We start from the raw sequence: 23,742 nt of genomic DNA, 5'->3' as shown, positions 1-23,742 counted from the left end.
GGAACTGGTATGAGTGGAAAGGGTTTTGAGGAACATGCTCTGACACTTATGCTGCCCATTCAAGTGGTAATCCAGAGGATTTTTCACTGTATGATCTCAGAGTTCAGGTTTTGATGTTTGTGTAGAAGAGTCGCATAGGAGATGTGCCTATTAAGGGATAGACTGTAGTGAGTTTATAGCAAATAGCTTTGCTAAGAAGTCATTTATCCAAGAATTTTAGGTTTTAAAAAAGACCTTGTTCCTTTGTGATGAAAAAGTGTATGTTTTCAAGAGCTGCTCCTGTGACTGTCCTGGAGCAATTTGTGTATATAACTACAGTACTGTGTTACATAAAATATTCCTAATCTCAAATGGCAGGGCAAGGAAGACATTAATTTAACTGTTTATGTATCCAGTGATTTTTAGTGTGCCTATACATTTTCTTGTGTTATGCAATAATTAAATTTTTAGGCTTGAAAAAAACCCACTGTTCAGTGTCTACAAAAATGAGTCAGAATACATTAAAGGGTAGGGGCTATCTTGCAGGTGCTTGGAAAAGAAAAAACCCTAATAGGAGATTTTAGCATATACTTGTCTGCTCCAGAGTTTTCCACTTTCTGTGTGGATCCTGTAAGAGTTCAAGTACCTGTTCAAGTACATTTATGGTCTTAGAAACTAATAACTTTTTTTGGTAAAGCAAAAATACAGAGTGTTGGACAGTATAATTAGTGGATAATAAGTAGTTTATTTACCAGTGATGATCAAAACATACATTTCTGTTCAAGTATTTGTCTTCATTTAGATGGTATGGAAAAAGAGTACACCTATTAATTTTTTTTTTTTTTTTTCATAGGGCTGCTGTGGCATGTGTTGGAGCATTTTATGAAAAAATGGGCAGGATGCTGGGTAGTTCTTTTCCAGAAACAGTGAATAATCTTTTAAAGTCTCTGAAAAGTGCAGAGGTAAGTTTCACATTATTTTGTATACGTGGTGTGGATTTCATTTACTCTAAAATCTGCTTCCTCCAGACATGTTTGACAAAATGCCTTCTACCTAGAAAAATGCAAATCACTTGTATAGTTAGTATCATTTTAAACATGTGCGTGTATTTTTACTGCAGAGTTTAGAGTTTAGTCATGTGAATTTTAAGGTAGTTGCTTTGTAGGGGCACCTGGAATTAAAATTGCAGAATGGTTGAATGTACTATTTTTAACTACTGCTTCAGGATTTCTGCTTATGTACCCTGACTAAACATTCAGTTATTTAAAAATCAGTAATAAACACTTAAGTTCTGCAACAAAAATGTAACTCTGCATGTGAGCAGGATACATTGTGCTCTGAAGAGAGATGTGTCCTGTTATTGAGAGAATGTGTCCTGGGCTGTTAGTGACTCCGATTTGGTTTGACACAAATAGCTGTGGATCTTGTTCTGACAGTTGTTTTCTTCAGCTGTGTTGTCATACCTGTGTTTTATCATTTGATTTTTTTGTTTGTTTGGGTGTTTTTTTGTGCCCTGCAACTGTAAGTTCCTACCTGTGTACAGTTATAGTAGGAAGCTGTTGACCACTTGGGCTTCCTCTTCTGTCGTATCAACTGCTTTTTCTTTTTCCCTGAGGCTGTAGCAGGTAAACAGTGGGGCAGGACAGAAACGTCTTGTCTGTGGGCCAGTTTGTTGGATTGCCTGTGCACATCTTGATTTATGTGACAACTGAGGCAGTTTTAGTCAAGCTATGTATAGTGTTTAGTGCTACCTAAAACCAACCAGGTATCAGTTGTGTATGACTTCAGTGAGCTATGTTATCAATGTTTCAAAAAATATTCCCATACAGAAGTAGGAACATGCAGAATTATGCACCTGGTTCTTGATATAAGCACTGTGTCGTTATTTTTGCATAAATGTTATTTTGTGTGTGTGTTTGTGCAGTCACAGGGCCGCAGTGAGATTCTGATGAGTTTACAGAAAATTCTAAATGGACTTGGAGGAGCTGCAGCTTCTTGTCATCGAGATATTTATAAGAATGCCCGATCTCTATTGACAGACAGATCTATGGCTGTACGATGTGCAGTGGCAAAGGTGGGTGTATTTCTCACCAGCCTTTGAAATTCTTGGGCTGTGATTGTGAAATATCGGCAGCTAAAGTGTGACTTGTAGCTTATCATAGGAAATTTGTTAATTACTTAAGCAAAGTAAGTCTTTGTTATTTTACACTATAATACCGTCTGACTTTGTCAACAAATTAGCCGTGAGCATCAATGGGAGAAGTTTTTGGTAGCATGGTTCTTTTGTTGTGCTTTCTTCTTTCAGTTTTTATTTATATATTAACCTATTCCATGGCTCTTCTGATGGTTTACTCAGTTAAGTTACTGGGTAAATGGGAGAATGTGTGTGTATGGCAATTGACTTTTTAAATATTTGTATTAAAATATTTACTGAATAAACTGGACAATTACACTGATACATAGATAAAAGGTAAGAATGGTCTCCACTGGTGCTCAGCAAGGTTTTTTTTCCTACAGTGTCTACTGGAATTACAGAATGAAGCAGTGTTTATGTGGACAGCTGAGCTAGAGAATGTTGCAACGCTGTGCTTTAAAGCTCTGGAAAGCTCAAACTATGGTGTGCGAGTTGCAGTGTCAAAGCTTTTGGGAACGGTCATGGCTACAGCACTGATACCAAAACAAGCAACAGGTATGAGTCCTTCTAGATTCTGTTTCCAAGTGGATAAACTGCACCTTCAAAACCACGTTACATGACAGTGTTGCACAATACATTGTTGTTCTGGTAGAGGAAGCTTGTAGGTGGATTGTTTGGTTTTATATTCTGTCAGGTAAAAAGAATAAAGAATGCAGAATCCCTGTTGTAGTCATACAGAGAGAAAACTATTATCTGGGAAAGGTAGATTATTTTTTAAGTGTGAAATCAAGCTGTTACCTGAAATGTTGGATAGTTTTATGTTTGCAAGGCAGTTTAGAACTGGTAGGTCTGATTTCAAGATCATTGCATGTATTGGTTTGAACTCTGGGATTAAATGAGCACTTTTCTTTTTGCAAAAGTAATGCGACAGAATGTGAAGAGAGCCACACTTGAGGAGGTCTTGGAGCTCATGGCCACAGGATTTCTACGAGGAGGATCTGGTTTCCTAAAGAGTGGTGGAGAGATGTTAAAAGTAGGAGGGTCTGTCAACAGAGAAGTGCGAGTTGGTGTTACCCAGGTTTGTCATAAGCTACTGTACACTTTATTCGTTTTTAAATAAAGTAACATGTATACATCACTGTAACCCTTTAATAGGAAAAAAGACACACTTCTGTTCTTCATCTGTTTATAAGTTAACTTACAAGTTAGTTTGACTCACCTGCTTTGTGAGAGGTACATGCAGTGTCATTCTCCTAGGCTACTTTCTTTTATTACTGGTGTGCAGTAACAATAGATTAAAATACGTGCTTAGAAATACTTACTTGATCGGTGTTATTAAGGTGGAATTAGCTTGTGCAAATATTTGATAACTTAGTATGCTGCAGACTTCGGCTGCATGTTTAAATTTTACTTGTTTTTAGAGAGGACACATTGTTTTCCGTTTGTGTGTGCTCTCTCTCCTTTCAGCTGATAGGTGAAATTTGCAGCCTTGATTTGTTAAATTATGTTTTTCCTCGTCATAAATCTGCCCTGAGTATGTGGAATCTGCTGAATGCGGAAGCTCCGCTTGTCTGATAAAGGCGGCAGCAGCATCTCTTCAAATTCAGGCATTCTCACTCTGACATGTATTTCAATATGCTCCAGTAGCTTACCTGAATCCAGGTTTTTTTGATTGTAGGATGTTTTGTGACACCATTTTATTTTTCTTAGCCTTTTTCAGGTGAGCTTGGCAAAAATGCCTGTTATTCATTGTGAATTAGAACACATTTGTGTGGCTGTTCTTAACATTTTTAAAGAGACACACATTTAGAGCAACGGACTGGGCTTTGTTGCTGTCATCCAAGGTGTATTTTGCGCTTCACAGTATATGTAGCAGTCTAGCAGCTACTCTTGTCACTGGAAACAGTGTAGCTTCAGTGACAAAGACCTGGCTAATGGATTGGTTCACCCTGCTTAGCCTCATTAGGCTTGCATATTACTAACTGGTATTGCTACTGTACTGCATTATGCATGAGTATAACTGAAGTCATTAGTCTTTGGTGACTGACTATAGTCTTTTGACTCTGTTTTAATTGGACCTGTATGTAACTTCTGAATTACAGGCCTACGTTGTCTTCGTTACAACATTAGGAGGTCAATGGTTGGAGCGCAACTTTGCCACGTTTTTGTCGCATGTGCTTGACCTGGTTTCCCATCCTCGTGCAACTCAGACCCACGTGGAGGCAGTTTACTCTCGAAGATGCGTGTCCTTTATCCTGAGAGCAACTGTGGGCAGCTTGCTCGGGGAGAAAGCACAGATTGCAGCTGCCAAAGATATATGTCAAGCCATCAGTAAACAAATGAAGGCAGTGGGTGAGAACTGTTTTTTCTTTATTTGACACCAGTTGAAAGTTATTGTCATTATTCCGAGTCAGCAATTTTTCAGCTTTCTTCTACTGTGAGGAGTAATTTTGTTGTTACGGTAAAGGATTATTCAGTTGCTTTCTGTTTTGAAATATGATGTCACAAGTGTAAGGTCAACTTCAAAAGTGATTGTTTAAAACTGGCTTGTTATCCTGTAATGATTTTTGATGTTGCGTTAGCTTAGAATGAAAGTGGGGAAAACAGTGTGCATTTGCAATCTGTCTTAGGATAGGTTGCATTGAAAGTCACACAAAGTTTTTACTATCAGTGTTGAACATCCTGTAGATCAGGATCTTGTAGGTCCTTCTATGTGCCCCACTAATTTTCAAACTGATATGCAATCGGAGTTTACAAAGGGATATTTTACAATTACTTCTAAAATATTTGTATGAAAATATTTGCTGAATAAACGTGACAATTACACTGAAGACTGAATTAAAAGACTGGAATTAGACATAGCCCCTTTACAGGATATTGCAGAATATGTAATTGTTAAGGACTGGCAAAATTGTGTTGGTGTTTGTTTCTTATGAAAGGAGTTTAATTCAAAATGGAGATTGTGCAATCCCAGTTTACTTTCTCAACAATGCATTTACCAAACATCTGTTTCAGGTTCTTTTCTGCTGCTATCTAATTTGAGTTTAAAGTAATGTTTAACATAAAGAAGTGGGATTAGTTTTGAAACTTTTGCAGGTTCTTTTCATAACTGTTTTTTGGTAGGGTAGATATGGAACCTTAAAAGAGTTCCAATAAATATGGCTTCCAGGAAAATATTTCTATTGGAAATGCTACTTTGACATGAAACAATTGCAAAAATTCTTCCTCCCACCACCTTGTCAAAGTTGCCCTGAAGTCTCTTTTCTTTGAAGTGACAGTTGCTGCTTCTGGGATATTGTGTAGGAGAAAGAACCTACAGTGAGATGTGGGAACTTAATTGCATAACTTTAAGATGACTAGAGGTTGTGATTAATTGTTGACTAAAGGTCTAGTGTTTTAGTTTTATTTTGCATTGTATGCATGCAAATTTGTATGCAGAACGCAGATATGTCAAAGTTGTATTTTCACTTACAGTATGTAGATACAATACACACTTTACATGTATACTTGTTTTGCTGTGTTACACTGTTAATCCTACCTCTTAGTGCACTACCATCCATAGTAGCTGCTGGACATCTGCTTTTCATAGTCTTTGTGTGATTCTGTTTGGCTGATAGCTGTAAAACTATTTCTCATTGGAATGTGTTTGCTTTGTGAGTTTACACTATGACCAAAATTGTGGGTTTTTTTTTTTTAATACAGGCTTGATGTCAAAACTGGACTGTCCCTTTCTATCCTGTGTATGTGCAGATGTGATTCAAATGGTAGCTAAGCAAACTACCTTGGTTTTTTTTTCTGCAGAAGCAGTAGTGAATGATACAAACAGTGAAAATAAATCAGGAGCTGCTGATGTAGCTGCAAGCCAACATGTAATGGTGTGTGCCCTACAGGAACTGGGTAGTCTGGTTCAAAGTCTGAATGCCACTGCATCTCCTCTTATTCAGGAACCCTCTATTGGTATGTAAATAAGTATAATTACATTAACTTGAACAATTTAATATGTTTAAATGAACAATTAATATGAAATATCATTAAATCTAGTGAAATAATAAATTAATTTGTAGGATATAAGTGGATGAAACTGGCACTCCCTATAGTACTCCAGGTAGCTCTGTATGTCAAGGTCTTTGTGTTTAGTACCCCAACTTCTGACAAAGTATTAAACAACTTTTTTGATAGAAGTCCTCCTGAAGCCCTTTTTTTTAGTAAAGTTGTGGTTTTTATCACTGATTGATTTCTGATAATGGTTTTCTAGGAAATTCATTGTTTTTCTGTATAAGATCTGACATATTTGCTCCAGGAAAGCTGTATTACCTTCAGATGCCAGATTTCTGTGAGGTGGTTAAGAGTGTTTTGCCAGGATGAAGCCGTGAATAGCCCCATTTTTAAAAACTAGTTATTTGACTTAAGTTGACTAGGTCTACTGTGGCATTTCTTGTTCGCCTTAACATCTGAATCCACATTTACCCTGTAAGCTTTTCAGTTTGTGGATGGCTATGTGTTTTCCAATGGAAATACAACCTCTTTTAGACATTTCATTATCTAAATTGTTGTCTTGATGCATATGACATTCTTCTGAAGCTGATTTTGCTCCAACTGTGGGATGGGGAAGACTGTGCTCGTATTTATTCCTTCTGGGTGCAGTGCCCCATAAGAAGAAAGGGGACTGTGTCTCGTTATTTCTGCAAGCTGCTATGGAGTAAACAGGTTAAAAATTGTTCACTAGCTCCAGAGAAAGCAAGAAATAAGGCAGCATTGGGGTCTTTGAAGTAGGAGTTTGCAAAGTTAGAGATCTGGACTAAAGGTTTGGATACAGATTGGACTAGAGAGCTCACAGAAAGCAGGATTAGCCAGGTGTTGTGGAGATTTGAAAAGTGCAAAAGGCTGGTAATATGGTGCAGGGGCAACAGCACTGTGTCAGAAGCAGAGTACAGCAGTCAGTGACATCTATAACATGTACTTGTCTACAATGTGAGACAAACCCAAAGACTAGTTTTACTGTTGCTCTATTATTGGTAATCTTTATAAAAAATAGGCAGACTGTAGGAATCATCTCACCCAGTGCATGCTCCCTGTTACAGCCTCTTTTCAGTTGTTCAAGTAATAGGAATCAGTGCTATGACTTTGGCAGCTCAAATTTTGCTGCTGAAACCTGATGTGGAGCAGCATAATGCTCACAACACCTCTGTCTTTCCTGAAAGAAAAAGGCAAAGTGATAAAACTCAAATATTTTAATTCGGGATTTCTTAGCTTTCATGTTGCCTGACTAGTATTGATTCAATTTACTTGTCTACATATGTTAAAAAGCACCTCATAACTCTAAGACTGTAAACTCTCTTTTCTGTAGGTCTGTTGGAGACAGTAACGTCGGTTCTTCTTCATCCCACCATGGCTGCTCGACTTGCTGCTGCATGGTGCTTGCGGTGTGTAGCTGTGGCGTTGCCCTTTCAGTTGACTCCATTTTTAGATAGATGTGCAGAAAGACTCAACAATCTGAAGACCTCCCCTGAAGCTGTTAGTGGCTACAGTTTTGCCATGGCTGCTTTGTTAGGTGGTGTGCATCAGTGTCCGTTAGGTATTCCTCACGCCAAAGGAAAGGTGAGAGAATCAGCATTTAATCTGTGACAATGAAGTAATAGCTTTGCAAAACGTGTGGCATGGTAATGAGTTAAAGCGTTATTCAAATTGAACTTGTACCTAACAAGAGAGCAATGGCCAGAGAATGTATTTGTATTTAATTTGCAATGTTTACCAGCTTTTTTCTCTCCTCTTTATAAAATTTGCATTCTTGTTTGGCATATGGATGAATACTCGCTGAAGAGAATATTACTGTCTGTGTTGTCATATGCAAAACACTGCTCATCTGCATGAAATTAATTTCCATTCATTCTTTAGAGGAGACAGTTTTAAAATGATATGAGAGCATATCCAGTTACAGTCTGTAAGGGTAGAAGCGTAGCAGTGGCTTAATTTGTGTTTTTCAAATCCATTGGTGCAGATGGTGGTCAGTATCGCTGAGGATCTGTTACGAACTGCTGCACAAAACAGCAGACTCTCCTTGCAGCGTACTCAAGCTGGATGGCTTTTACTTGGAGCACTTATGACTCTAGGTTTGTAAAAACAGTTGGATGTGTTTTATTTTAATGATTGTCCAGTATTTCTGATTATCCACTATGGCAAATGGTCTCTATGTATCTAGCACAAGAGTATTTATACCAAGGGTAACAGAGTATTGATGTCTTTATTTCAGCAATGTTTACGTTGGGGAGAAGTGGAATATTAGGTTTTGTGTAAGCTGAAGGGTAGCAAAAGGTGTTGTACCTAAAAAAATTCTGCTCTGTTTCTAGAAACTCAGGCTTTAGTCATTTTGTGAAAAGGATAAAATTGCCTGTAGTCTTCATTCCTTAATACTATCATGCTGAAGAATTGGACTGTAAATAAAATGTAATGAGCATACCAACAAATTGCATGTGTGCCTCTGGATAGGCAACAGTACTGTTACCAGTTTAAAGCCATTCAGTTGTCTTTTAGAAAAGCCAGCCTCACATTCTTATCTGCCATCACAGAAACAGCAGAACTTGTATTGTGAGAAGTTGTAAGTGTACTCTTGAATTTTGCAGCAATAGTAGTTGTGTTGGGGATTTTTTTGGGGGGATTGGTTTTGGTTTTGTTTTGTTCAGTTTTGTTTTTTTTTTACTGGAAAATATGATGCATTCTTCAATATTTTGATTTCTCCGTAAACACCATTTTGTGTTTCATCTTGCTTCTCTTAAATTGTCTCTTTTCCACCTTGTCATGTTTTGATTGTCCTCCAAGATGTTTTTAATGCAGTTGCACCAGATTTTCTGGAGCTTTTTCATAAGATTTCATTAATCTTGACCATTAAACTAGTTACATAATCAGGAAATGACAATTATTTTTCTATTCATTTTATGAACAAGTTGGGATAGGCTAAAGAACTTGCCTTCAAAATAGTAATATAAACAGTTAGAAGTCAGAATTAAATGTTAGTAAAAAGACCGTTAGCAGTGGTTACATATTACATAGTGATGTATAGAATTGCCTATTTCCTATTTTTAGTACTGATATCAACAGTTGCCTATACTATTTATTTGCTATGCTTTCAACATAGAAACAAGAAAACATTTTCTTTTTTTTTTTTGTTGTTCAATTAGAGAGTAAAGGGAGAGAGGTGAAATAAGAGAAAAATCTGCCATGACAGATTTTTTTCACACTTAGTTAAAAACACATTTTTGTTACACTGCCACTTTCTTTTTTTTTTTTTTTTTTACATAGGCCCTTCTGTTGTTCGCTATCATCTGCCTAAGATGTTGCTGCTGTGGCGAAACGTGTTTCCTCGCTCTCTGAAGGAGCTGGAAGCAGAGAAAGCAAGAGGAGATTCTTTTACCTGGCAAGTGACGCTGGAAGGCCGTGCTGGAGCTCTGTGTGGTAAGAGTTTTGAACTTAAAGATTTCAAGTGTGGAGTGAACCAAAACATGATCTAAAGCATTGCAGAGATAACTCTCATAACTTCCCTGCTTTCTCTGAAAATGAGTAAGATGTGTCAGATTTTCCTCGATGTGACCTGGTTTTGGCATAGAGTTTCACAAACATATATCATGGTCTTTGAGTAAGCACTTTTTAATTGCTACTTTTTTGGTATTCTGTCGGGACCTGTATCTTGTTCATAATTTATTTTGAGTAAAATTCCAATTTGAACTATTTTGTTATTAGCTATGAGAAGTTTTGTCGCTCACTGTCCTGAGCTCCTTACTGAGGATGTGATCAGGAAACTGATGACACCCATAGAATGTGCCATGACAATGATGTCACAGTAAGTACACAGTTTGTGCTCTTTTCCCAGACCTCAAATGCTAGAACTAAATTGCTTTGATTACTATTCTGACCCAGTACTGCACTGTTGTTCCATGTCTGTGTTGAAAAAACTTTTATGAGCAGTGGATTTAATGTTTGTTCTCTTTGTAAGAGTATATTAGAATCATAGAATCTAATATATGTTACATATATAATTGCATAGCCCACACTGAAGGGAACACCTTGTTAACTGTTTCGGATTCCTAGTTCAGTGTGCCTTTTGAATTCATGATTTTCTTAGCCTGGAGATGTTAGTCAATAAAATTTCCTCTCACGATATGTACAAATGAAAGAACTTTAAACATTCTACAAAATAGAAGAACAAAACATTGCTTTGGGTTGGGTGTTGTGGTTTGATATTGTGTTTCCCCTCGTCCCTTTTCTTTTCAGGACTTTTGTGTCTCTGATTTACAACAGTGTGTACTTTAAAAAAACAGAAGTCTGCTCTGTACAATTACCTCTGAAAATGCAGTGATAATAATGTTGCTCAGACTAGTTCTCTGAACACTGTTTTCTTGTCTTGGCTAGAGACATATCTTGCAAAAAGAAATCTGAAAATACTATTTTCAGTAGCAGCAATACTTCTGGTTGTCTCTTCTCTTTTGATTCTACAGCATTCCATCAGTAATTAAAGCCCATGGAGCTCATCTGAAAGCTAGTGCAGCCATGGTCCGTTTAAGACTTTATGATATATTGGCTTTATTACCTCCAAAGACATACGAAGGTACATACATTTTTAACAATTTCTATTAAAGTAAAAATGCCGCTAACCTCTTTTGATGTATTTTTGGTGCTTGCTTTTGAAGCAGATATGAAAGTCAAAATAGGGTAGGAGTCTAAGAATCTTGTACTAGATTCCTTTTTTGTACGTCATCTTGACAGTATGAATACAGAGTGTAAATATTGCAAAATATGAAAGTAACACTTAAACAGGACTGTAACTCATACAATTTTATGCTCATAGAATCATAGAATGGTAGGGGTTGGAAGGGACCTTTAGAGATCATCTAGTCCAACCCCCCTGCAGAAGCAGGTTCACCTAGATCAAGTTGCATAGGAACATGTCCAGGTGGGTCTTGAAGACCTTCCAGAGAAGGAGACTCCTCACCCTCCCTGGGCAGCCTGTGCCAGGGCTTCGTCACCTAAACAATGAAATAGTTTTCCTTATGTTTAAATGGAACTTTTTATGTTCTAGCTTCTTTCCGATACCCATTGTCCTGTCCCTAGATACAACACAAAAGGGATGTCCCAAATCTCCTGACATCCACCATTTAGATATTTGTAAATATTAATGAGACCCCCACCTCTGCAGTCTCCTCTTATCCAGACTAAACAGCCCCAGGATTGGGTTTGAAAGTTATGGAGATGGTGTTCTGAAATCCAATTTTGATGTTTTATGTCATTGTTACTTAAGAGACAGAGAACATTAGCGTGCTCAAAGGGCATGAAAGAAATGAAGATTTAGTTTTGATTTCTGCTATTTTATGTTCTGTTTTGCTTCAAAAAAAAACTCTATTAGATTTATGCTAGATTGCTAGGCATTGCCACATGATTTAGGTTTTAGATTTTATTTTTGTTAATTTATTAAATTTACATGATCACATGACTAAGCAGAGTTTTGCGAAATCTGAGTTGTCATCCTCATGTGTTGTTTAGAACATTGATTTGGAAATTGGGAGGCCAGGGTTCTGTTTGAAGCCCTGCTTTCAACTCTAGTTTTGTCAAGTTGACTTCTCTGTCTAATTGCTACCTGTAAAACTGAGGTAATGGTCCATGCTTTGATTCGTAACTTGCAATCACTACCTGAAATGTTTTGGATAAGAAGCAGGAATGATTCTTTTTAATGTTTATCCTTTTAGGATCATTTAATGCACTTCTTCGAGAGTTGGTAGCAGAATTTACTTTGACAGATAATTCTGCTAATACAACCACATCGCTCCTAAGGTCTCTTTGTCATTATGATGATAGTGTTCTTCTTGGCTCTTGGCTGCAGGAAACGGATCATAAGTCAATTGAGGACCAGGTAATAAAAAACTGGAAGAAGTGCAGATTATGAATTATATCTGTCTGTGTGATGTGTGTACGTGGGAAGCCTTCTAAAAATGAAGCTTCATGCCTTGTTTTTAGTCTTATTTCAGAGGTTTGTTAGGTGTAAGTCATTTGATCTGCTGTGTACTATTTTGATAAAAAAATACCAACAGCTGAGATATAAATTGCATAATACTGCTTATCCAGCTGTCGTTACTGAACTAACCTAATTACTTTAAAACAAAACAGTGCTTCTTCCCCCACCCCCCTCCCTGATCTAGTCAAGTAGTTGTTCTCTTAGGTAATTTTTTTGAACCGGGAGAAATGTAAGTTCTACTTGATATGTTTTATAATGAAAGTGCTGTCAAAATATCAGTATGGCAAATGGTGTTATAACAAAGCAAGATTTAACTGGTTTTATAGGTGTAGTATGAAACCCTGCATTTAATTTGGAAGTGTTGACACAGTTTTGTTGTCAATACAAGGAATTTGCTGCACGTTTAAAAAAGTGAGTCTTTGAAGCAAAGGAATGAATGATGTAAAAAAAGGAAGCAAGTGTTACTCTAGGGGTCTCTCTTAATAAAATTTTTCAGATCAGTGGTCACATGGCCCTTGGAGAAGGAATGTAGCATACGGAATGATTTGTTAATGTTTAGGAAGTTTAGTTTAGGAAGCTCTCTGTTCATGACCTCTCTGCTTTTCTAATTTGTGATGACTAGAAAGGGTCCGGCTACCCCCTTTTAAGCCTTTTACTGTCATGTATTTGAGGATTTAATATCATGGAGAAAAAATTTCTGTCCATCTGGGTATACATGCCAAGCTATCTCTGTCTTCGTAATTCTGTACTGATTTTTGATTTCTCAGTGGATGGTATTCCCTAGACAACTAACTCTCCTGAGTATTTGCTGAGCTGTGCCATCACAAACTTTGCAACTCAGCTTCTCAGAATTTCTTTTGTTTAAGAATGGTGGAGCTGAAGACACCTCTTCTGCCACTGCCTATCTAATAATGACAACGATTCTTAGAAGGCACGTTTTGATTGAGCAGATCCAAAAGCCAAGACTGATACCAGATTAAAGACACTGAAACGAAACTGCTTCTGAGAAAAGATCAACATGTCAAAGAGAAAAAAAGAGTTTGTAAACTTCCTTTTTTTGTTGTGGTAGTTCTTGTAGTACACCTCCACTGCAGTCTTCAATCAATAGAGTTTTCTGTGACATTCCTGTCTGCCCCCTGCATTATGGGATTTTTTTCCTGTTTTGTGGGTTTGGTTTACTTTTGTTATGAGGGTTTTGGTTTTTACCTCTAACCTGTAAACCAGTGTCACTGTTGATAACTGAAGCCCAGTAGGGCATCACAGGATTCTCCTGTGCTTGGTCACATTTTAATTTTTTTAGTTATATGGAGGTCTTAACAAATGTTTGCTCTGTTTTCTGACCTTTTAAGAAGAATACATTATTAAATGATTAACAAGTTATAAAAAGTATTTTTCCTCCAGAGAAAATAGAAGATTATGTTTCCTGAAATAAAAATGGTTAGGAAGTATTTTCATTATGATAGCAATGTTAATAATTTTGGTATTGTTTCTAAATCTTTCTGTATAGAGAGTCAGGGAATCATTACAGCCAAAACTAATAATTTAATATACTGTGTTTGAACTCAATACTCAGAGAGTGAATTAAACCCTTTTTTCTGAAATGTCTCTTTGTAGTCATTGATTCAGGAGCTACTGTTAGTACCAGAGTTAATTAGCTTTTCTCTAATTTCCATCTCTTACTACCAGGAGTGATAGTTTGTGCATTTGTCTGACTGTTAAGTGCCTTGACCCCTGGGATTTACATGTCCCTATAAATGCTAGTGTGCACGTGCATGGGGATAGTGCAGTTGCTTGTGGGTGCTCATAGTCTATTTTGTTGTTGGAAGCTACTGTATATGTGTTATCTTTAGTTCCAGATTTCCTTTGTGAAGGTGTGTTCAGAGGTATTCATGTTAATGTTGTGTTTTGCAGCTTCAGCCAAACAGCGCATCTGGAAGTGGTGCTTTGGAACATGATCCATCTTCAATTTATTTGCGTATCCCTGCTGGTGAAGCTGTACCTGGCCCCCTTCCTTTAGGAGTATCTGTCATTGATGCATCTGTGGCTCTCTTTGGTGTGGTTTTTCCTCATGTCTCTTACAAACATAGGTCAGTTTACATCAGTGTTCAATTTCAGAACCTAATGCCTTGTTTTCTGGATAATATTATCTTTTGAAGTTTGTGGGGATTTTGTGTTTTTTTTTTTTTTTTGTTAAAATCTACTTTTGATATCAACTGTCTTTAAATTGAGAGTTCAGTATTTGGTATTCATTGTGTCTGAGGATTCCAGAACATGTCAAATCAGTTTAGAAATAAGGTTTAATCAGTTTTGAAGATGAGAGTTCAGAGGTGGTAGTAGATTCTTCTCTCTTCTTACTACATTTAAAAGTAGTAATATCTCTAAAACTGTAATTTCCTGCAAAAGTAGCTGTTGCAACTTACTTCAGGTCAGCCTTGAAAACATTTCAGTAGTACCCACTGAATTTCATTTGGCCTCCATGAGTAAGACTGTTTAACTTAGCGGATGATTTTATGAGTCGTGAAAAAGAGGGAATGGAATTCATCTTATTTTCCTTTCTGTTCCACATTGCCTTTGCAGAGTTATGAGTTGTCAGGACAACTTTCATAATTCAGTTTAGCTAATTCATCAGTGCATACAGAGTGAAAGCAGCTTAAAGATACAGTTCAAAGTAAAATTATCTTCCAGTGCCATCCTGATGGGACTATTTTTTCCCTAGCAGTCAGCTGCATTTTGCAATAAGTGCAGGACAGACTTGAGGCCAGCTTGCAGTAATTCAGTGTAGTCTATATATTTTGTTAGCCATGGAAAGATTTAGCTGGGGACTTGCCAAGTAGTTAAGAATGTAGATTATTCATTATACTCCTGTTCTGCCTGTCTTCTAGGGAGTACTCCTCCTCCCAGTAACACTTTCTGGCATGGTTAAATGGGGGTAACAATAGGAATAATAACAGGAATATGCAGGATAACACTGTTTTGAACAGTATTGGAGAGGTGGTATTTTTTCACTTTTGTACGCATAGATTTGCAGTTACACAGACAAATATATCTGAAGACTCACTTCCTCTTGGTGTTTTCTTCAAAAGGAGTGGTAAACATTTCTGGATGAGCCAAAATAATCAGCAAAGGGACATGGAGAATAACTCTACTATTTCTGCCTAAAGTGAATACCTTCTGCAGCCCCTGAAGCAGAACTTAAAGAAGTTCTTTGAAGACTGAACTTAAAAGGCCCTTTTTGTTGTGTGCATTTGGTTTTCTTACCATCTTTGTTTTAGTTTGTATTTTTAAAAGATATAACATAAATTATGCTTTTTCCTTTGTTTTAGATTACAGATGTTGGATCACTTTGCTGAATGTGTCAAGCAGGCTAAAGGTGTTCGCCAGCAAGCTGTGCAGCTTAATATCTTTACTGCTGTTCTTAGTGCCTTGAAGGTAAAACTTGTAAACTTTTAATGGATGACAAAGATCAGTGGATTGATTCATCAATTTGTATTTAGTACAAAAGGCTGTTTGAAGAATGCTACTGAAGTTACCACTTAAACATTCAAAAATGTCAAAATACCAAAACTGACTGTTTTTCAGGTATTAGTGTGAGCACTTGCCTGCATATATCAGTACAGAGAACAGATGAGGCTCACATGCAGACTGTCATTTTTTCGCTTTCTCAATCCTATAGTTTTATTTGGATGATAAACTTGGATTTAAGTACTTTGTCATATATACTCAAAACTCGCCTCATGTTACAGAGTATTGTACAGATGAGGCTCATGGGAATAAAACCAAAAATAGATTTGACATTTCATTTTGGATGTCTTAATTTTTTTCCTCTTAAGACCCGCTAATATTGCATAGAATTCTAGATGATTATGTCCAGTCCCACTGACTTCAATTACATCTCTGTGTTCTCTGTCTACACTTGCCAATCAAACTACCAAGTCAGGAAGCTAGACAGGAAGTCACAAATAATAGTCTTGAGAAATATTTGATTTCAATGACTTACATTGAGTCAAGGCTTTGTGGAACAATGTCCAGAGTGCAGGATTTTCTTTCTGCTAGTCAAATTTCATAAGACGTTTCTGGTCTGTTTGTTTTGTTTTGTTTTTTTCTCCTGATGCTCTTTTATATAGTTTCCAATTCATAAATCTATCTAACAATGTCTATTATTATCATCCATGCTCATCTTCAGAAAAGCTAGATGTGGTGCACTGGGGAAGCTGCCCTCATAGAAGTGCTGGTCTGTAATTAAAGATTGGATGAGTTTCTTCCTGTCTGACCTCTGCCATACAAAAAATTACTCTAATTTACAGCAGTTCTTATCAGGGCTCCATGCCATTGGTTCATGGGCAAAAGACACTGGCAAAACAACATCTCTCTTTCTTGCTTGCTTCTTACAAATGTGAACTATGTTGCTACAAGTTGAAAAGTAATTGAGACAAATGCCTGGGGGATTTTCTGTGCCATGCAAAATGGCCAAAGAATTGTCAAAACAGAGCTGAAAAAGGATTTTTGAACAGCAGAGCCATCAACTTCTGCTTTTATAATACATGCAGTATTCTTATTCACATGTATTTTATTGTTTTTCTCAAAGTAAAAGACTTCTTGAAAGTCATAATACAAGGTGATGTACTGTTAAGGAATTATGGGAACCAAAGAAGCTGCAGAAGCAATATTTAGTGTTATGATTCTATAGAATGTTCATATAACAGGCTGTATACATGTTTGCAAAGATGATCATCAAGATGATTGAGAAAAAAACATTTTCATGTGACTAAAAGATCTTCAATTTGGCTGGTTCTTGCAGAAACATAGCTACTCTGTGGTTTTCCTGTCAGTCAGATGTTGCAGTTAGATTTTAAAGCCTCTCTTTTTTTCTGGAGTGTCCTGACTTAGTGGCACTAGGGTACATGTGGCACTAATGCATTTTATACAAAAGACTCATGCAACAGGTCTTCCTCTGTGTGAAACAGTTAAGTGTTGGCAAATATATGAGTATGTCCTTGATATTGAATTTGAAATATTTTCAGTCAGTATATTTTATGATAAATGACCATGAATTCAAACAAAAGGGAAAGTGCACATTTTTTTAATAGCTCAAAAATAGTAAAATTGCTCTTATGTTTTCCTTTTCTGCCCTGCTTTAGACTGGGGTTTTTTCCCTCTTTTTTTTTTTTTTTTTTTTTTTCTTTCTTTCATGTAGGGTTTAGCTGAGAATAAAAGCACGTTAGGACCAGAAGAAGTCCGCAAGTCTGCTCTGACACTGGTAATGGGTGCCCTTGATAATCCTAACCCTATTTTGAGATGTGCAGCAGGTGAAGCTCTTGGTAGAATGGCTCAAGTGGTTGGAGAAGCCTCTTTCATTGCTAGAATGGCTCAATACAGTTTTGATAAGTAAGTTGGTTTTGATTCAGGAATGCAAATAAAAGTATAGTTTAATGTAGTTTGGAAGATTCCTCTATTAAATACCATATTGATTCTCCTCTTCATGCTTGATTGCTATGATGATGTAGATCTAACAAACCTTCAAACATTCTTCTTCTTGTATTTCATGTGATGCTTCCATGAATAAGACCTGACTTGTTAAACTATTTGGGATGTGTAATGAAACCAATGAATGGTTTTTGATGAGTTATTTGAAGATGACTAAACTGCTTCAGATAGTGCAGCTTATGCTATGTCTGTAGTATGAATTGTGTGATAGTGGTTCTGTTTACTCAAAACATCCTCTTTACATGTTACTTTAACATACCTTGTGGTACATGTTTTTTTTTTCCATATTCTGTTGTTAGTCTCATATCTTTAGAAGTATGTCTGGTAGATGTAACAAGACAACTTTTTTACAAAATTTTGGCTTAAATTTAAGACACCAGGCTAAATCAGAATCAGAATGCACTTGCCTCAAGGTTGCAGCTGATGTTTTTGGCTGGTCAGGCTGCATCCACATCAACATGCTGGACTTGGTCCAGCTATCCTGCCTCTAGGTAGTTCAGTTTTTCCCATCATTTCATCTTGTAGTAAAATACATAATTGTATTGTCTTTCCTTGAATTTCTATTACCAAAACTGTTTCCTTGGTTTCTTATTTAGATTTCAAGTTGTTAATGGTTGCCAGTCCATTGACACTGTCAAGTAATTATTTTGTATTTCAGATTTCTATTTACTTGTTATTCACTCATGGATAAGAACATGCTTACCTCTCATGTACAGGCAACCATGAAAAAAAAGAGAATCTTCTGATTAAGATACTTAACTTTAAAACCTTATTGAGGGATAGGGAAGGGACAGAAAAGTAAGGTAAATGATGTGCATTCAGAAGCAGAACTGTTGTGGAGAGTACTGAACAAGTCACTTGCTTCATACAACTAGGTCATTCAGAAAGCTATTAGTTTTGGTTTAGTTTCTAAAACACTAATTAAAAAAAAGTTGGAAAAGTCATACAGTGCAGTTGTAGAAGAAGACAACTGTATTAAAAAGTTGTTCAATTGGCTGCAGTAGAAGATGTAGCTGTATATTTGTCGTTTCTCAGTATATTGTACCCTTCATCATCTAAAATGTCAAGTTCTGACCAGGAAGAAAGAAAATAACTGTTAAACCATTGTCTTTTTTTTTAAATTTACTTCATATATGTAGTCTGGTTTACTAGCAATATAGATTAAGTACCTTGTTTTTGCTTCTGTTGTTAAGGCTTCTCAAGGTCTTGTAAGGTGGTGGGCAAAATTCCTTTAGCCATTTGCACTGTTGTGATACTTGACGGTTTCTTCGTAGGAAACAGTGAATTACGTGGTTTCTTTTTATTTAAAATAGGTTAAAATCTGCTCGAGATGTTGTATCACGAACAGGCCATTCTTTGGCTCTGGGCTGTCTCCATCGGTATGTTGGTGGAATAGGTTCTGGACAGCATCTGAAAACTAGTGTCAGTATTCTCTTGGCTTTGGCACAAGATGGAACCTCTCCTGAAGTCCAGGTAAAAAAAACCAGTCACTGTAAAACTATTTTTAAATGTTCAAGATTAATAATTAAGTTGTCTGGTCAGACGTTTTTCAATGGACGTTGTCATATATAAGGCAACTTATGTGAATGTATCATGTGCCAGGGAGCATGAAGAAAGTAGGAAGTTCCTTATGAACTCTTACAGCACAGCATCCCAAATATGTACTGCAATGAAAATGTAGCCTGTCTGTTTGTTAGGGAGGTAGTTGCAAGTGTTCACATTAATTCAGACTGACAAGGGTTTGCTTGTCAGCTGAGCCAGAGTAATTCACTGTGGGTGTATTCCTGACTGTACTTCTAAAGCAAAGTGTTCCTTAGCTGCTTAAACTAAAGTTTTTAATAACTGGCTAAAGGTTAACATGTGATCAGTTACTGGAGTCTCAGATGATGAGCAGCAATATTCTTTGCCAAGTAATTTCACTGCATGTGATACTGAGAACACAGTTTGGTAGTAGGTCATCTTTGGAGAGTTATATTGTGACAGTGAAAAATCTGTTGCAAGCTAAACTCTGCTTAAGGGACAGAAGGGGAACTAGTAAGATCCAAGTCCAAGACAAGGTAAAGGCAGGGTGGGGTTTCTGTCCAATATGGACTGTAGACATCTGAAATCTCACAAGAAGACAACTTGACTGCGAAAAGTTACTGGCAGAGTAAAAAGGGGGCTAAATATGCCGTCGAAAGAGCAATGCCTTTATAGTTGCAGAACATGTATAAAAACTGTAGTTATGAAAGTTTTCTAAGTTGAAAATACTTGAAAACTGGAGAATATGCCGTCCCAGGAGAAATTTGAGGGATCAGTGACTTTGTCTATCTTTATTCTCCGTTAAGCCTCTGTCTGTGGCTGCTGGTGTAAAAAGAAGAGAGTGCTAGATGGACCAATACATTTGTCTTTACAGTAAGAAATTGAATATTAGAGGGAAAAGTGCTGACTTTTTTGTCTACAGCAGTCAAATCTATCAAAGCACTAGAATAAAATAAATAATTTAGAAGGATTTTAAAAAAAGAGAAAAAGAGTAAAAGCAACTATCTTGTCTGTAATTATTGTTGTTCTAAGATTATAGTCAAATTACTTGATAAAACAGGGGTTTTTTTTGGTTTTTTTTTCACAAGTTATAGTAACTGATAAGAAAAAACTATTTTCCTGTGAATATGAGGGAGCCCTGGCACAGGCTGCCCAGGGAGGGTGTGGAGTCTCCTTCTCTGGAGGTCTTCAAAACCCACCTGGGCGTGTTCCTGTGCGACCTGATCTGGGTGGATCTGCTTTAGCAGGAGGGTTGGTCTCTTCCAACCCCTACCATACTATAATTCTATGACTATAATGCTTTAGCAGCAGCACTTTTTGTGCAGCCCCTTAATAGGGGCACATTATACTAACAGATAGAAAAACTGAAGCCCTCAGTAACTATACAGAATTGTACTTCCATCTTGGTTTAAATTGTTAACTTGATAGAACTTGTGCTAGAGAACCTTCTTATTTCTTTTCTTCATGGCAATAAAAAAGATAACAAAAATAGTTAAGGTTATCACTTGGGAAAACAAACCTAGTATTGTTTGGAGATCATGTTTAAAAAATAATAATCTATAAATACAATTAAAAATGTCTTTTAAAAATCTCTTTTATTTAAGGTAAAACAAAGTTCAGTTTGCATATGTTACTTCACGTATGAATAAGTAATTTTGAGGCATATAATTGTGTACCATTCATTTAAAGAACAAAATGGAAAGGATTACTGCTTTATGAAAAAAAAGTGAAGTATAAAGGGCAAGCCCAGGGGGAACTCGCATACCTGCCTTATTTTCTGTTGAGTGTGACACCAGTCCACTGTGAAAAGATTTTTAAACCTTGCCCCTCTCTTGCCACCATTTTGCTTTGACAATTAGAATTTGCTTTTTCAATATTTATGTATTTTGCAACTGAAATAGGTTCATCTTTCACCATTTTTTTTTCCTCATCCTGTAGTACACTGACTATGAACAGTGCTGCCTTCTTCTCTTTCACTCTGTAATAAAATTAGTTAGAAAATGCATGTGAACCTTTCACTTTTTCATGAAAATGAGTTTTTAGTCGAATGTTGAATGCACTCCCCACTAAGGACTTTGTCAACTGCCCATTTCTGACTCTTCATTTGGTTTTAAAGTGGAATGATTCTTTCATTCTCCCATTTTAAGTATCGCTCTTCTTTTTTCCTTGATATTTTTAAAGTGGATTTATGATTTGTATTTTTCCCTCTCAGAGTGATTAACCATTATTTGACATTCTTTGTCATCTTTATCATGCCCAAAGCTGCTGATGGCCAAAATGTATGCTAGAAATATGTAAACTGCTTTGTGATTGATTGAGATTTTGAGAACTTTGAAACACTTCTGGAGTCAGTAGCTTAACTGGACATGTTTAAACAAGGACGTACAGAGCTAGACTTGCTCTGCAAACAAAGTTGTTTAGATTTCCTGAATATGTCACTGAAAAATATTATTTTGGATTTGGGTTTTGTTTTTCTTTTATAGACCTGGTCTCTTCATTCACTTGCCTTGATAGTAGATTCTAGTGGACCAATGTACCGTGGATACGTTGAGCCAACACTTTCTCTAGTTCTTACTCTGCTCTTAACTGTTCCACCGTCACATACAGAAGTACATCAATGCTTGGGCCGTTGTCTTGGAGCTATAATAACTACTGTTGGGCCTGAGCTGCAAGGTTAGTGGGAATTTGAAGTGAAAACAAAAATTCTAACTTGTATTAAGAGAACATATTACAATCTTAAATGGAAGAAAATAATATTTTGTGTCATTTGCTGGGGAAAGAGACATTGACAAATTCATTTACAGTCCTGAAAACAGCCTCACTTCTGATCCTACTTACGACTGCTTGGGGCTTTTTTGACTGAAATTTGGGGTTTGTATGACGAAGGTGCAGTGATGTGTGGTGTTCTGCATTTTCTTGCATGGTGGGTAAAAGATGAAAAATATCCTTGCTGCGTATTTTGCTGCACATATTTTTGTGTATATGTGGGACGAGAAGCAAGATTTTTCCTCCCCATTTTTGTCACTTTTTTTAAACTGATGGCAAGAACTTAGATTTGACTTAAATGGTAGTATTGTAAACTATAACTCAATTATATTAATTCTTGTTACTCTTAGATCACTGTACTTGACTGTAGAAAAGAAAAAAATATTGTAATTCCAAACACTGTATCTGAAATTCTGTGTCTTAAACTGTGACTTGTAACTTCGTCTAACTGGATTTTTTAGGAATATTTATAGGATAATCTCTAATGCAGTGCCAGAGAGTCAGCCACTAGTGAATTTTAAATAACTGAACTGAAATATCAAGTTCCAAAAAAACTTCTGGAAGGTTTAAATGAAGTTGAGTCTGTGTACTGTGTGTTAACCTTTTGATCTGGAATGTCATTACTTTTAAAATAAGATAAACAACTTATGTAGAATGTCTTCTGCAAGTTACATTTGTCTATAATTCAAGATTTTTTAAATAAACCTGAGAGAGGTTGATTCTTAAAATACAGAATGTGATTTTTTTTCCAAATTCACAGTGATTCTCTTGAATGCTTATACTATTAGAGCAGTGCAGCTCATCTAATAGAGCTAACTAAAACCACTTGCATATGTGTATGCTACCTTAATTTGTATATTTTAGGAAATGGTTTATTGAATGAAATGTTGGCCATATGTATAGAGTGAAAGACTTTCAAAATTTAAGATCAAATAACTTGCTGATTTCATGTCCTGGGAAGATATTCTCAAAATCTTTCTGACTGAAGAGCATTAACCCAAAATTTCACTTGCATGGAACATTATTTGACTGAGCTAAAAAAAGAGGTATTGGTCTGTAGTGTTTTGGGGTTTTTTTTTATAAGTTGTGTAGATAGTAATTTGTGTTTGGCCTTCAGAAAAGTTCCATGTTATCTGTGAACTTTGAAGTTTTCAAAATTCTTACTTCTCAAAGGTTTTTAGCCTACAGTTCTATAGTAAAATGTTGCTATGTTACGGATATCCCATTGCATCATTAGGTAACGGAGCTACGATTTCAACAATCCGTTCTTCCTGTTTGGTGGGATGTGCAATCACACAAGACCATTCAGACTCACTTGTTCAGGCAGCTGCCATATCCTGCCTTCAGCAACTTCATATGTTTGCACCAAGGCATGTCAACCTATCCAGCCTGGTTCCCAGTCTTTGTGTGAGTAAAAAATGCATCCGTTTTCTTCTTTAAAGTTTTGTGTATGTGCTTGGCAGAGGATAGGAGATGTACTTAACAAGATGTCAAGGATACCTTTATCTAATAAGCAAGTCACATTTGCAAAAACATTGGAATGCAATAAAACAATGTCTACCGTTTTAGATCTTTTCAGAATGCTGCCCAAATTGAAGCTATAGGGTCTGATTGTCTTTCACCCTAGATATCAGAAGATAGAAAGCTTTTGTATGTAGTAAGACTGAGTAAAAAGATGCTGGAATGCTCTATTTCCTCCTACTGATTGCATCCACAGAGGGGAATGATTGAGAGAGGGAAAAGTGGGAGATGTTGGATTTATTTTACCACTGTCAGCATAGTCAATGCTGACATTCAAATTCTTGCGCTGCTGTTGTTAGCACTGCTTTTTCCCCTTGTTGATGTTCTGTCAGCAAGT

The 23,742-nt window shown here is 36.6% G+C and overlaps 1 protein-coding gene across 5 annotated transcripts in view; it reads left to right on the top strand.

Annotated features, from left to right (window-relative positions):
* Positions 1-23,742, top strand: part of HEATR5B (HEAT repeat containing 5B) — a 58,146-nt gene that overhangs the window by 4,675 nt on the left and 29,729 nt on the right. For all 5 annotated transcript variants that reach the window (XM_061991143.1, XM_061991142.1, XM_061991144.1 and 2 more), the window contains 18 exons: positions 833-941; positions 1,904-2,053; positions 2,497-2,668; positions 3,034-3,191; positions 4,216-4,465; positions 5,915-6,070; positions 7,461-7,711; positions 8,112-8,223; positions 9,410-9,562; positions 9,848-9,947; positions 10,603-10,712; positions 11,848-12,011; positions 14,025-14,200; positions 15,437-15,542; positions 17,308-17,498; positions 18,911-19,070; positions 21,602-21,791; positions 23,122-23,291. In XM_061991143.1, the coding sequence (XP_061847127.1) occupies positions 833-941; positions 1,904-2,053; positions 2,497-2,668; positions 3,034-3,191; positions 4,216-4,465; positions 5,915-6,070; positions 7,461-7,711; positions 8,112-8,223; positions 9,410-9,562; positions 9,848-9,947; positions 10,603-10,712; positions 11,848-12,011; positions 14,025-14,200; positions 15,437-15,542; positions 17,308-17,498; positions 18,911-19,070; positions 21,602-21,791; positions 23,122-23,291 (2,878 nt within the window). The remainder of the gene's footprint in view (positions 1-832; positions 942-1,903; positions 2,054-2,496; positions 2,669-3,033; positions 3,192-4,215; positions 4,466-5,914; positions 6,071-7,460; positions 7,712-8,111; positions 8,224-9,409; positions 9,563-9,847; positions 9,948-10,602; positions 10,713-11,847; positions 12,012-14,024; positions 14,201-15,436; positions 15,543-17,307; positions 17,499-18,910; positions 19,071-21,601; positions 21,792-23,121; positions 23,292-23,742) is intronic.

Source organism: Colius striatus, chromosome 2 (genome assembly GCF_028858725.1).
Source record: "Colius striatus isolate bColStr4 chromosome 2, bColStr4.1.hap1, whole genome shotgun sequence".
Classification (NCBI taxonomy): Eukaryota; Metazoa; Chordata; class Aves; order Coliiformes; family Coliidae; genus Colius; species Colius striatus.
The sequence above is the reverse complement of the archived record's forward strand: the minus strand, read 5'-3'. Positions and strand labels throughout refer to the sequence as shown.